This window comes from Rana temporaria, chromosome 1 (genome assembly GCF_905171775.1).
Source record: "Rana temporaria chromosome 1, aRanTem1.1, whole genome shotgun sequence".
NCBI lineage: Eukaryota > Metazoa > Chordata > Amphibia > Anura > Ranidae > Rana > Rana temporaria.
The window spans coordinates 21,449,964-21,463,843 of record NC_053489.1 but is presented as its reverse complement, the minus strand read 5'-3'; the positions used below and the strand labels follow the sequence as shown (position 1 = coordinate 21,463,843).

The window sequence follows — 13,880 nt, the reverse complement described above, 5'->3', positions numbered from 1 at the left end:
GCCCCCTACGGGATCATTTACATTAGGCGCCCTTACACCGGGCATTTTTGAAGAGCTCCCACGCAAATTACGTGGCTACTGCTTCGTGAATGAAGCGTAGCGCAGATAATTTGCGGGGGCACAGGGCAAAAACGGTACGCTGCACCTCCGTAAGGAGTGCACAGCGGTACCTGAATCTAGCCCAGGGTGATCTACACATAAGAGGTGCATGGGGAGCTAAAGCAATCTCATACTTTTCAAGAGATTCTGAGTTCCACAGGTCCTCCCGTTACACTGCCACTAGATGGAGTAAAGAAACATACCTGGTGTTTTACTTACCATGCTCTCCAGGAACAAAGTTCAGTGTCAGCTGGTGCATTCACCGGCCCACAGCGCAGGCGCAGGGTGGGCCTTTCAAAAACCCCAGATGCCAGAGCTCTGTAAAGCAAGAAGGACACAGCAGCTTGGGGCACGTAAGCACCTTAGTGTGGATCGGATTCAGGCATACCCTAAAGCCCCATACACACTATCAGTTTTCCTGCAGGTTTTTCTCTTCAGATTTACCAAAACCATCTAATATGAGGTCAAACCTTAAGAGTTTCAATTTGTATGCAATCAGGCAGGCCCTTGTACTACATGGTTTTGGTAAACCTGAAGAGAAAAACCTGCAGGAAAACTGATAGTGTGTATGGGGCTTAAGACACCTACTCAGCATCAGGCTTTGCAATTCAGCAGCATTTTGTATATTGCTGGACTAGCTCAGCAGTTGATGCACCTGTGTTAGTACCTCTGCTTTTTAGCTTCGGACTATGTCTCCCCGTAGAAGGGGTTCAGGGGCAGGAAAGAGGGGCACTAAGGCGTCGCCATCTGGATCTGTGATTCCTAGACATGCCTGCCTGATTCCATCCTCCCCTGAAAGACCTGATGCAGCTGCTCAGGAAGAACCATTGCCCCTGTAAGGCTTTGCAGCCTCTCCCAATATTGCAGCTCCTGCACATGTCACTGAGGACACTTTAGCAACAGCATTGGATGGTTTTGAGGGAACAATTGCTGCTTTAATCGCAGCATCCTTGCAGAAGAGCAGAAAGTGGGGTAGGTCCCCTTCTGCTGCTCTAGATCCCCTATCAGATGGTTCTGGCAATAATGATGATGTAACACCATCAGGGAACAAGGATCAGGAGCAGTCGGATGAATAGGAGGAGTCAGAGGAACTCTTTTAGGCCTCTCAGGCTCTCAAGTTTCAGGTGCAATGCTATATAGAAGCCGTGCTTACTTCGTACAAGTTGCCCTCTACTGAGTCAGCCGAGACCCCCTTCTCCACCTTGGGGTCATTAAAATTCCTGCAGGCTGCATATACCTTCCCGGTCCATCCTTTATTGGAAAAACGTATTTATGCTGACTGGGAGCACCCAGATAAGCTGTTTCTCCTCCCAAGAGGTTTGCCTTTCTTTATCCAATGGAGGAGAAATTCACCAATAAGTGGAGCTTGCCAGCAATAGACGCGACTATTTTTTGCATGAATAAAAGTCTGACCTGTGGACAATGCTCAGGGATTTAGAGATCCAAGAAGCTGGAGTCTTTATTTAGATCCTCCTTTAGTATGGCTGGCACAGTAACCCAACCTGAGACCGGCGTCAGGCTGCCCTGTGCGGCCGTGATGGTATATCCAGAAATCGAATGTCCGCCCAAAGACGATGTGTCCAGCTGCAATATTGAGAGGAGCTGTCAGTCCAACCCTAAAAAACAACTTTCTAGCATGTCATTCAGCATAGTAGCGCGAGCTACAGTATGCCTTTATTTTTTTATTTTTTTGGCGCCGTACTCACTGTTTAATCGCGTAGTAAAGTTTCAGACTCCCCGCAGGGAATGGGCGTTCCTATGCAGACGGCCGGCTATGGCGCGTCACGCTTCACGAAAATAGCCGGAGTAGGTCTCGGCTCTTCACGGAGCTATATGGCGCCTGCGCACAGACATCGGAGCTGACTGTGCAGGCGCCGTGAAGAGAAAACTCCTATTTCGGCTATTTTCGTGAAGCGTGACGCGCCATAGCCGGCCGTCAATCACGAGCCCTCTGCATAGGAACGCCCATTCCCCACGGGGAGTCTGAAACTTTACTACGCGATTAAACAGTGAGTATGGCGCCAAAAAAAATATAAAGGCATACTGTAGCTCGCTCTACTATGCTGAATGACATGCTAGAAAAAATAAAATAAATTTTAGGGAGAACCCCCGCTTTAAAGTCCAGTTGAAGCCTCATTTTGTTGCTCTGAGTTGGCAGCATTGTGAAGACCTGGACAACTGCTCATTGCACCATTCTGGGGTCCAAGTCTCTGGCACACCCCCCCAGCACAGACTCCAATCAACAGCACTCCTTAGGCAGGGTGAGCTTTGTTGATTGAAGAACTGTCAAGTGAGGCATGTAATAGAGTAAGAATTGATAATATAAGTATTTTACAGTCATTTGTAAAACTGTAAATGCCATTTAGTCTATTATCTTTAGTGTCAAATATAATTATGATTGCACTGCATCTGTGTGGTTTTGCAAGGAGTGTTGGGACTATAAAACACTAAAACACCCCCTTCCACTCATATTTAAAACATGGGAAGAGTGTGGTGACAATAAGGTTTGAAGACACACAATGAGGCCTGTGACACTATACCATTTAAAATTGGGGGTCTCATTCACTTATTAGGCCTTCATGATTCCAGTACAACCAACAAAGAAAGATCAATGTAACCCACAAACATAGACAATTAAAGCGGAGGTTCTCACAAAAAGTGAACCTCCCCCTTTTTGGATCCCCCCCCTCCGGTGACACATTTGGCACCTTTCGGGGGGAGGGGGGGTGCATATACCTGTCTGAGACAGGTATTTGCACCACTTCCGGGTTCTGATCCCCGCGGGTAATCCAGCCTGTCACGTCACCCCCCTGCTGTCTTCTGGGAAACACTGTTCCCAGGAAGGAGCGGGGACCAGTGACGGCGCGCCACGATCCTCGCGCATGTGCTGTAGGGAATCGGGCTGTGAAGCTGCAAGACTTCACTTCCTGATTCCCTCACCGAGCATGGCGGCAGAAGCAGCCGAGGACCGGGCGATTGCTCAGCCGAGGCTGCTGACATCGCGCTGGACAGGTAAGTGTCCATTTTTTAAAAGTCAGCAGCTGCCGTATTTGTAGCTGCTGACTTAAAAAAAAAAAAAAAAAAAAAACGGCGCAATCTCCGCTTTAAGCTTCAAAATTATTATTTTTTTAAAGCTAGTATTTATTGATTTTCAAAAGTGTGCAATAGTACAAGCACAAGTACCATAACAATAAACTTACATTCTATTACAGAGTCAATGTCCTGTGTAACTCGTATACATATTCATTACAAAGTAAAGCCTGATATGTGAAAGGAGCATACATAATAAGACATGGTCTAACAGGAACCCAGATGGGTTAAATAGTGAGAAGACAGTTGGTCCAAGGCCCTCTAATGTTCTCAAAACCACAACTATTAGTGTATGTAAATTGGTACAACGGGAAAGCTGAAATCATCAGTTGTTTCCACTCTGAGAGCGTATGTGGGAAAGGACTCTTCCAGGAGTTTAAAATACACTCTTTGGCATAGAGGTAGCGTATACTCAGTAGTTTCTTGGCATGATAGCTACCTGGTAGACCCTCTACAAGCCCCAACAGGCACTGATGATGAGGCACTGATGGGCACTGATTGGCAGCGCTGATGGGCACTGATAGGTGGCACTGGTGGGCATTGATAGGTGGCACTGGTAGGTGAAACTGATATGCACCTTTATGTGGCACTGGCAGGGGGCACTGGCAGGGGGCACTAGAGGGCACCTCATGGCAGCAGTGCCTCTCCCTTTCTGGCCCTTGGTCACTGGATATTTGGGAGACCCATAGCCAACTCCAGAAATGTACCTACTTGCGACCAAAATCCTTGTATGCGGGGGCATAAGCTTAACCACCTCCAGCCCGCGCTATAGCCGAATGATGGCTAAAGCATGGACCTTTATTGCCGGACGGGCGGGCATCCTGCTGTGCATGAGCTGCCTGCGTGCCCCTTGTGGGCATGTGATCACTGAGTTAATGAGACCCTGGCCCCTTACCACATGGTCAGCTGTCAGCCAATGACAGCTGATCATGTGATGTAAACAGAAGATCAGTAATCTGCTTTTTTTCCCCTCACGCTAACAGAGTGGAGGGGGGGGAAGCCAATCACTGAACTTCTGACAGAGGTACATCGGTCCCAAACAGGGAGAGGCACTGCTGCTATGAGGGTCCCTCAAGTGCCACCTGCCAGTGCCCACCAGTGCCACATAAAGGTGCATATCAGTGCCACCTACCAGTGCCACCTACCAGTGCCCACCAGAGCCACCTATCAATGCCCACCAGTGCCTCATCATCAGTGCCACCTATCAGTGCTGCCGATCAGTGTCACCTACCAGTACCCATCAGTGCCACCTATCAGTGTCACCTAACAGTGCCATCTATCAGTGCCACCTCTCAGAGCCCACCAGTGCCACTTATCAGTGCCCATCAGTGCCACATTATCAGCGCTTATCTGTGCAATCTATCAGTGCTCATCAGTGCAGCCTCATCAGAGCACATCAATGAAGAAGAAAAATTACCTGTTTTCAAGATTTTATAACAAACTATGAAACTTTGTGAAACAGCAGTGATTAAAAATGACTAAAAGAAAGCTCTATTTGTGTGAAAAAAATTGCAAAAATTGTAATTTGAGTACAATGTTGCATGACCGTGTAATTGTCATTCAAAACGTCAGAGCGCTGAAAGCTGAAAATTGGCCTGAGCAGGAAGGGGGTGAAAGTGCCCAGTAAGCAAGTGGTTAAAGTGTGAAATAAATTGGCTTCTTGACCACATAAATGGAAGCAAAGAGGTATGTCAAATCCCTAGGCTATGCATGTACTTGCAGGACGCTCTCTACGTTGCAGATAGAGAAAGGAGCTGTGTGATAGTGGGCGTCCTGACTCTCCTGTAGTCCAAGGGAGGGGGCGAGCACGACACTCCACACCAGGGAGAAAGCCTTGCATTACTGTGTGGAGTTACAGACAGGAGGTGAGGATTTCTCAGAAGACATAAGAACATTTAAAAGCAAAAATGGAAGGATGAGGTAAGTGAAGGAGGACTGCACTAAGGTAAAGGAAGCTATTTAGGGGGGGGAAAATACCTTTACAACCCCTTTAAGACTTTTTAGCAGCAGGAGCCTGGAAGAACAGAGGCAGCGGTGGAGTGCACAGGTAGTGACTAGATTTGTCCTCACGGGATCAACAGGTATTTTTTGTACTTATATGATAAAATGCTTTCAGTATTATATTTAACAAACCAAAACAGACCAAATAAGAGAAGTACAATTGTTATTAACCTTCCCTCTCCACCCCCAAAATATGGTCACTACAAGACACGTGGCATGTCAGTGTAAGCCTTCTATTTTATTTTTTTATTTTTTTCAATAAGATTTTATTGAGAATAATATATAACAGACATATGAAAACAAAATCAAACCAGGTTCGACATATCGAAATTAGGGTGAGTAATGCGTTTTCTTGGAGCGGCGAATACAACAATTTGAGACTTTTCCAGAATAAAGCGGCAAGAACATATATCAACTATATAACAGAATTTTGAGTAGAAAGTTCCCATAATAAAAGAATAAATCCAAAAACATAGAGAACTAAATGTAGTTAGTTTGTGTGGATCAGAGTACCAGTATTATGCTGAGCCTACAACCATAAAAAAAGACCTATAGTACGCGGTCCCTAATGATCCGACTCAATGGTCGTAGGTGACCCAATAGACCTAAAAACTAGCAACTACTTCCAGATGCGTGGAGCAGAGAGAGACAGCTTATAAGGTCCTCATGTTCTGGTATAGGACCCCAGAGGTTATCCATAAATATGATCCCTCTATATCCCAGAAATGCTGGAGATGCTTATGAAATATAGGAACGCACTACCATATCTTCTGGGAATGCCCTTTAATTCTGCCATTTTGGTCCTCGGTCCAATCAGTGCTCCAGTCTGTGTTGGCGATGGACTTCCTAAAAGACCCGGCCCATTACCAGTCCCTGGAATATCTAAACATGCCAAAAAATTGATGTCATATATTCTCTTAGCCGCCAAGAGAGTAATACCTACCCATTGGTTATCCCCCAACCCCCCCCCCCTCCCCACACACAATCCCAATTGATCTTGGCTATAGCAAAGGTACGTAGAATGGAACATATGACATCAGTGATTCACGACTCTCTGCCTCAATTCTCAAAGATACAGGATCCTTGGGACAATTCCTCTTTCAATCCTGAATCGCTATCCTGAACTGCTATCAAATGTCTCCTAGGCAACTAGTACCTTCATGTTCGAATGATTTTCCTGAATACTATTATTACTATATATTCTATTATATATATATATATATATATATGTCGTGTCAAGATCCATGGTGCACCTTCCCCTCCCTTGGTTTTCGTTTTTCCTTTTTCTTCTGATTATGATATCACTACTACTAAAGCCCTGTACACACGATCGGTTTGTGTGATGAAAACGGACCAATCAACGGTTTTCATTGGACAAATCGATCGTGTGTGGGCCCCATCTTTTCTTTTCCATCGGTGAAAAAAAAATAGAACCTGTTTTAAAGTTTTCCTATGGATAAAAAACTGATAGAAAAAAAAACGATTGTCTGTGGGAAAAATCCACGCATGCTCAGAATCAAGTCGACGCATGCTCGGAAGCATTGAACTTCATTTTTCTCAGCACGTCGTAGTGTTTTACATCACTGCCGTTGGACACAATCAGATTTTTGAATGATGGTGTGTAGGCAAGACTGATGAAAGTCAGCTTCATCGGATATCCAACGAAAAAATCCATCGGATTAGATTCCATCAGATATCCGATCGTGTGTACAGGGCATAAGAGATGCTTCTCTTTTTCTTTTTTTTTTCTTTTTTTATTGTTTATTTATGAAATTTTCAAAGACAGTATACAGTGTATGACAATGTAACAAGTAAATTCAACTTTTGGTAATACATAGCTGACAAATCTTAGACAATGTGGAGATACAGGCACAATCTGACACAAACATGCAAGATAATCAAGTATCAAGGCAATGTAAGCTAGCCACAGTCCAAAACAGACAGAACTATAAAAAATATGCACCATTACCAGAAAAGACATAAAAAGAACAAGAAAATGAAAACAAAGAAAGAATAAAAAAGAAAAAAAAATATGCACCATGGGAATCAAGACTCTTGAGAGGGTTCAGATAGGAAACCGGATGAGAACTCGGAATCATCTCACAATTTCCAAATGCTCTCAAACAAAGGCAAAATATCTTCAATTTTAGCAGTTAAGTGTTCCATCCTACGTGTATCTATTATAATTGAAAGAACCTGGTGAATAGTAGGGGGTGAAGTAGAGAGCCAGAGCCTAGGGATGGCTCTTTTTGCGGCTAAAAGGACAAAAGACATACGTTTCTGCGATGTCTTAGGCAGACCCGTAAGGAGCAGGCCCAATATGAAATGTAAAGGTGATAAGGGTACGGGATGGGATAGCAGCGACTGTAGGAGCTCTTGAATCTTTATCCAAAAAGGGCCAATGAGAGGGCATTCCCAGAAAATATGAAAAAGAGAGCCCACGGCCCCCACGCATCTCCAGCATAACTTAGAGAGGGTAGGGTCACGGGCATGCAGTAAGTCTGGGGTCCTATACCAAAATAACAAAATTGTAAGGGCAGTTTCCCTATGCACTACACAGCGCAAAATCTTCGAAGTGTTAGCCCATATTTTCCCCCAATCTAGCAACGAAATCGGGCGCTTTAGTATAGTAGACCATTTGTTCATGTAGTTATGCGTGGAGTCCGTCAGAGGGGGGGTTTCATGTAGAATTTTATATATTGATGAAATCTGCTTAGGTGCATAGGGACCTGCTACACATAAAAGCTCAAAATCTGTGGGTCTCTCTAGTGATAACGAGGGAAACGTGGAGAGGAATTTTTTTTTAAATTGTAGATAAGAGTACTGAAGAGAAGTCGGCAGATCATATTTTGCTTGTAATTCTGAGAAAGATAGAAAGATGCGCGTGACCGGATTGACCAAATGTCGCAACTGAAAAATTCCAGCTTGAGTCCAGGAAAACATTCTTCCAAATGACAGGCCATCAGGAATATCTGGATTGAAAAGAACGTTCATCAGAGGGGAACACTTGGAGGAGAGGGAGAACCGCTCCACACATCTCCTCCAAGTAGTCAGGGTAAACAGCATTGGGGCTAGACATAAAGATCTAAGCTGGGGCAACAAAATTTAGTGGACGATGGCCATAGCATATAACAGGGATGCACTGGTGCAGTAATCCCCATTTCTATCTCTGCCCACCTGGAAGGGGCCTTTCTAGACACCCAAGAGGTTAATATACAGAAATGAGAAGCATAATAGTATTTAATAATATCTGGTGCCGCCATCCCACCTCTATGCTTAGGGGCATAAACTACTGATTGTGCGATCCTATGGGAAGCATTTTCTCTTTTTCTTTATAAGATGATAATGATACTTTTCTGTATTGTGTTTGCTTTTTCTTGTTTTGTTGGAAAAATTTCAACAAACATACAATTACAAAAGAAAACTAGCGACTACTTATGCCGCGTACACACAACCATTTCTCATGACAAGAAAACTGAATTTTTTTACATTGGTCATGAAAACCGGTCATGTGTATGCTCCATAGCAGTTTTCTCGACGAAAAAACTGCCTGCAAAAAATGTTGAACCTGCTCCATTTTTTCTCTTTGTTTTTCCCGTCGTTCTTTTTCTCGTTGCGAAAACTGCTCGTGTGTATGCTTTTCTGAGGGGGAAAAAAACGTGCATGCTCAGAAGCAAGTTATTAGACAGGAGCGCTCGTTCTGGTAAAACTAGCGTTCGTAATGGAGATAGTACATTCATCAAGCTGTAACAGACTGAAAAGCACGAAAACTGAAAACCGTCTCTCACCAAACTTTTGCTAGCACGAGGATCAGCAAAAGCAGCCCAAAGGGTGGAGCCATTTGAATGGAACTTCCCCTTTATAGTCCAGTCGTACGTGTTGTACGGCACTGCACTTTGCTCAAGCATTTTTTTTCATGAACGTGTGTATGCAAGGCAGGCTTGAGAGAAATCACGACGAATCACGTCGCAAAAAACTTAGTTTTTTTGCATGACAGGAAAAACGGTTGTGTGTACGCGACATTATGGTCAAAATATCAGGGTAGGGCAATTATACTCATTAGGGAGAGCAGACAGAAGAAGAAAAGGAAGCAAACTAAACTAGGAAATTGGGAGAGGACAATAAGTGACCGACTGGCAGGAATCTGGTAGTACTAGGTAAGTGGTGTATGAATCATGACATCAAGGGCCTTCGATTTTATTTAATACATTTTAGCCAAAATATCCTTTCATCCTGCTAGTCACTTCTTCCTACTTGTTGGCAGTGGCAAAGATCTGACTTTTTTTTACCCTCTGCAGAGCTGCTACCCCTTGTGAGCATGTTCCCGGTGTCTACTGCTTATCCTCTTCTCCAACCAACTTGTGTAGTGGCTTTGACCTTTACCCTTCATTGCTATTAAGGGCCGCTATCAGGGGGTGCAGGCATTACACCTGTAAGGGGCCTGATGGTCCCCAGGGGCCCAGCTGCCCCCCTCCCCTTTTTTTTTGCATTACAACTGTAAGGGGCCCAATGGTCTCCAGGGCCCCTTACAGGCCAGGCCAGCCCCCTCCCATTTTTTTCATTACACCTGTAAGGGGCCCGATGGTCCCCAGGGCTCCCCGCTTATTATCTCACGTCAGGGGAGAAGAAATTACACTTGTTGTTTTTCGTCAGCACCACCCTCCCCCCGGTTCTCTGCTACAGGGGGGCCCTGCCTAAAGTGCCCCAAAATTTGTGATGGCTGCCATGTTGCCATTACTTGTGTACATCCTCCAGGTGTCTAAGGTTCTTATCTCTCTGAATGGCCCTGGTGGTTGGCAGGACCTCTGCCCTGCTGTGAATAGTAATGACCGGAGGAGCCACTGTCAATCAAATACCCCTGCCCACCCTGTCAAACATTGCTGTTGGTGAAGTAGAAAAATAGGAGCCTAACGGGAGTGAGAAAATATGTAGGATTAACAGTGGCTCCTCCTATCCCATAACCCAGCCCTCACCACTGTAAATGGCAGCCACTCTCAGAAGTCTTCGGCAGTCTCTACCGCCAGCCCTCCAAGCACCAGGAGAAGAGGGGTATTCACATGGCTATAGATAAAAGCCCCCAAAAAATGTAATTACATTGATTTTTCGATATGCAAAATGGGGAAAAATCATTAGTGATGGTGCCAGGTGTGTTTTTATTTGTTTGACTGGCTTTGCATTTACATACACTTTAACTTTCACAGACCGCCATGTCTTTGTAAAATGTATATTGTTGTCTCTGGTGACCTAGAATAGTATTACAAATATACAAGTCATTTCCACTGACCTGTGTGTATTTGTACAATCCGAGGATTTGGGCGATTGGGATTGTAGTGGATGAATATTGATCTCCAATAACACCGGCCAGCTTGCCTTGTCCTTTACATGAATAATTAGGAACTGTCCCATTTGGTCCAGATAAGATCTGCAGAACGCTCTGTACACCCTTCTTGGGTTCCAACCATGAGTCATATAGATGGAAGCCGAGAGTGATATTGGGTAAGATGTCTGGATCCTGGTTGATATTATCAATTGCGTAGAGGAAAGCTAGGAGGTTCACGTAATACCGAACGGATGAGCTATAAAAAGACACCCCCCCAAAAGCAGTAAGTTAACAATTTGTATATCTATTTAAAATATTTTTCAAATATTCATACATGTGATGAGCTTAAAGTGTTACTAAACCCACAACAGTAAAATCAGTCTGTATACTGTATGCAGTAAAGCATGCTTGTTATACGCACTGTGAAACATAAGGGGTTAATCCTCCACATTGTGCAAAAAGGCTGCTTGATCCTGTCTTTTCTGATCCTCCCTTTTTTTGGGGGGAAGGGTACATGTGATCAGCACAGGACCAATCAGCACTGTCCAGACAGAAAGCCAGGGGTCATGCAGCCTCATATGACAGTCAGAGGAGGATTAAAACCCCTCCGACAAGCTTTAAAGAGGAAGTAAACCCTGAAAATAAAGAGGATGTAAACTTAAATTGAAAAGGTTTTGAAAAAAAAAAAAAAAAAAACTATGTGATCAGTCCTCATTGCTGAGCTCCTCCATCCCTCTTATTCATTTTGTTGCTCATTCGTCATTAAAATCTTTCTAATTCAACAACATCTTTCCTGAGGACTGGTGACCAAAACTGAACTGTATATTGTCTTCTTGGAAAGAGTAATTTAATAGATGGATATGTAGCGCTTACCCCCAAAGGAGCCGCTGATTAGTTTGGGTTTGGCGTATTAAGTTACCTTTTTGGCTTGGTCTAGGGTGATTCTTGTGAGTGCAGATAAAGAGCAAGGGCTAGATTCATAAAGACTTACCATGGCGTATCAGTAGATACGCCGTCGTAAGTCCGAATCCGCGCCGTCGTATCTTTAAGCGGTATGCTCAAATTGAGATACGCTTCTTTGTTGCTAAGATACGACCGGCGTAAGTCTACTATGCTGTCGTATCTTAGTTGCATATTTACGCTGGCCCCTAGGGGCATGTACGTCAATTTACGCTGAGAATATGTAAATGACGTAGATACGCCTATTCACGAATGTACGCTCGCCCGTCGCATGTAAGATATGCCGTTTACGTAAGGCGTTTTTAGGCGTAAAGATAAACCACCAAAAAGATGGCGCAGCCAATGTTAAGTATGGACGTCGGAACCGCCGTCGAATTTCACGTCGTTTGTGTCAGTTGCGTAAGTCGATTCAGAATAGGGCTGGGCGTAGGTTACGTTCACGTCGAAAGCATTGACTATTTGCGACGTGATTTGGAGCATGCACACTGGGATACGTCCACGGACGGCGCATGCGCTGTTCGTTCGAAACGTCATTTACGTGGAGTCACGATTAATTTCCATAAAACACGCCCACCTCTTCCACATTTGAATTAGGCGGGCTTACGCCGGCCAATTTACGCTACGCTGCCGCAACTTACGGAGCAAGTGCCTTGTGAATACTGCACTTGCCTCTCTAAATTGTGTCGGCGTAGCGTAAATAACATATGCTACGCCCGCACAAAGTTACGTCGCCCTACCTGAATCTATCTACAAGTGTCCAGACATCTAATAGGTTTTCAATGCTTTATTCCAAAGCCCAACACGGCCAACATCAACATGGCACACAATAGAGAAAGGTTGATAAGCAAGAAGAGAACTTTAGTATCAGGCCCTGGATATGAAAGAAAGCGGACCTGCTTTCAGCAACAACTTGACTCAGTTCGTCACCTTACGAATTTCCTCTCTGCTAAAGGGCAATCTTAGTGATTGTAGTTGATCAGAAGATATAGAGGGAATATTTAAACCCTGTAAGAATTTGCCAATTGCTTCAGGGTCAGGTTGGAAGGTATCTGCATCGTTTTTTAAGTTGTACAGGGAGCTATAGTAGAGGCTAAAAGCATCCGCAATATCTTGGGGATGATGGAGTTTACACTTATTAATAGGATGAATAATATAAGGTATTTTGGATTTGTGTCTTACACCTTTCACTTTGTGAGCTAATAATTTACCTGCCTTGTTGCCTGTTGCATAGTACGTCATTTTCAATCTGCGTGACGAATGATTCTAGTAACAGGAGCCTGAGGTCATGTCTCAGTAGATTTAATTTTTGGGAGATTACCGGGGAAGGTTTTTGTTTGTTGGATGTTTCAAGCAGAAATATTTCTTTGGTTAGGTCTGTCAATTTCTGCTGCCGCTGCCTTTTAGCCCTCGCCCCCAATTGAATGAGAATGCCTCTAATGTACGCCTTATGGGCGTTCCACAAGACAAACTGATCCTGAACAGAACCCTCATTGTTACTGAAAAAATCATTCAAGTGTCTTTCGATGTGGCTCCTTGCCTCGACTTGCTGCAATAAGAATGAGTTGACCCTCCATATAGACGGTGCCTTATCAGCCACGCCATCCTCCAGGGTTAGGGTAATGGATGCGTGGTCCGACCACGTTATTGAGTTAATGGCAGTGGCCGACACTTTAGAAAGGGTGAGTTGATCAACTAAAAAGAGGTAAATTCTGGAGTAAGCCCCATGGGGCGAGTAAAAAAATGTAAAGTCCCGTTCTCCAGCGTGAAGGCACCTCCATGCGTCAAATAAGTCATGGTTGTGGATTGAGGTTGACAATGACGGGCTCGAGCGCTTGGCGCCTGAAGAAGAGTCAATACCCGGATCTGGGGTTGCATTGAAATCCCCACACATGACCAGCTTACCTTTTTGGTGCGCTGCTACCTTGGCCATTAGCCTATTGAAGAAACGAATTTGGTGCTTGTTCGGGGAGTAGACATTCACGATAGTGAACGTGGTGGTGTTAATATCACACACCACGACAATGTAACGGTCCCCCGGATCCAGGATAACCTAGTGAAGCGTAAAGGCAACCGTGTCTCTTATGGCTGTGAGGACCCCCCTTGTTTTGTTAGGCGAATTGGCTTTAAAGACGTGTGGAAAGCGTCCATGAGAACAGTGTGGAGGGGACAGTGAGGAAAAGTGTGTTTCTTGAACACATAAAATGTCAGCTCGGTTGGAAGTGGCCTCTTTCCACATAGACTTCCTCTTAACGGGGTGGTTTAGACCATTGAAGTTAATAGAAAGAAATGTTATACCCATTGTAGCAGTAATAGGACATCCGGTGTTGAATTATTGCAGGAATTCATTTTCAAGAGAAGGTCCCCCTCCAGTGGCCATTCCGAGTATGGCATGCAGTAAGTCATTTGTACC

General features: G+C 44.4%; 1 protein-coding gene across 1 annotated transcript in view; it reads right to left on the bottom strand.

Annotated features, from left to right (window-relative positions):
- Positions 1 to 13,880, bottom strand: part of LOC120925126 (vomeronasal type-2 receptor 26-like) — an 86,856-nt gene that overhangs the window by 60,491 nt on the left and 12,485 nt on the right. The window contains exon 2 of the mRNA XM_040336001.1: positions 10,475 to 10,766. Within this exon, the coding sequence (XP_040191935.1) occupies positions 10,475 to 10,766 (292 nt within the window). The remainder of the gene's footprint in view (positions 1 to 10,474; positions 10,767 to 13,880) is intronic.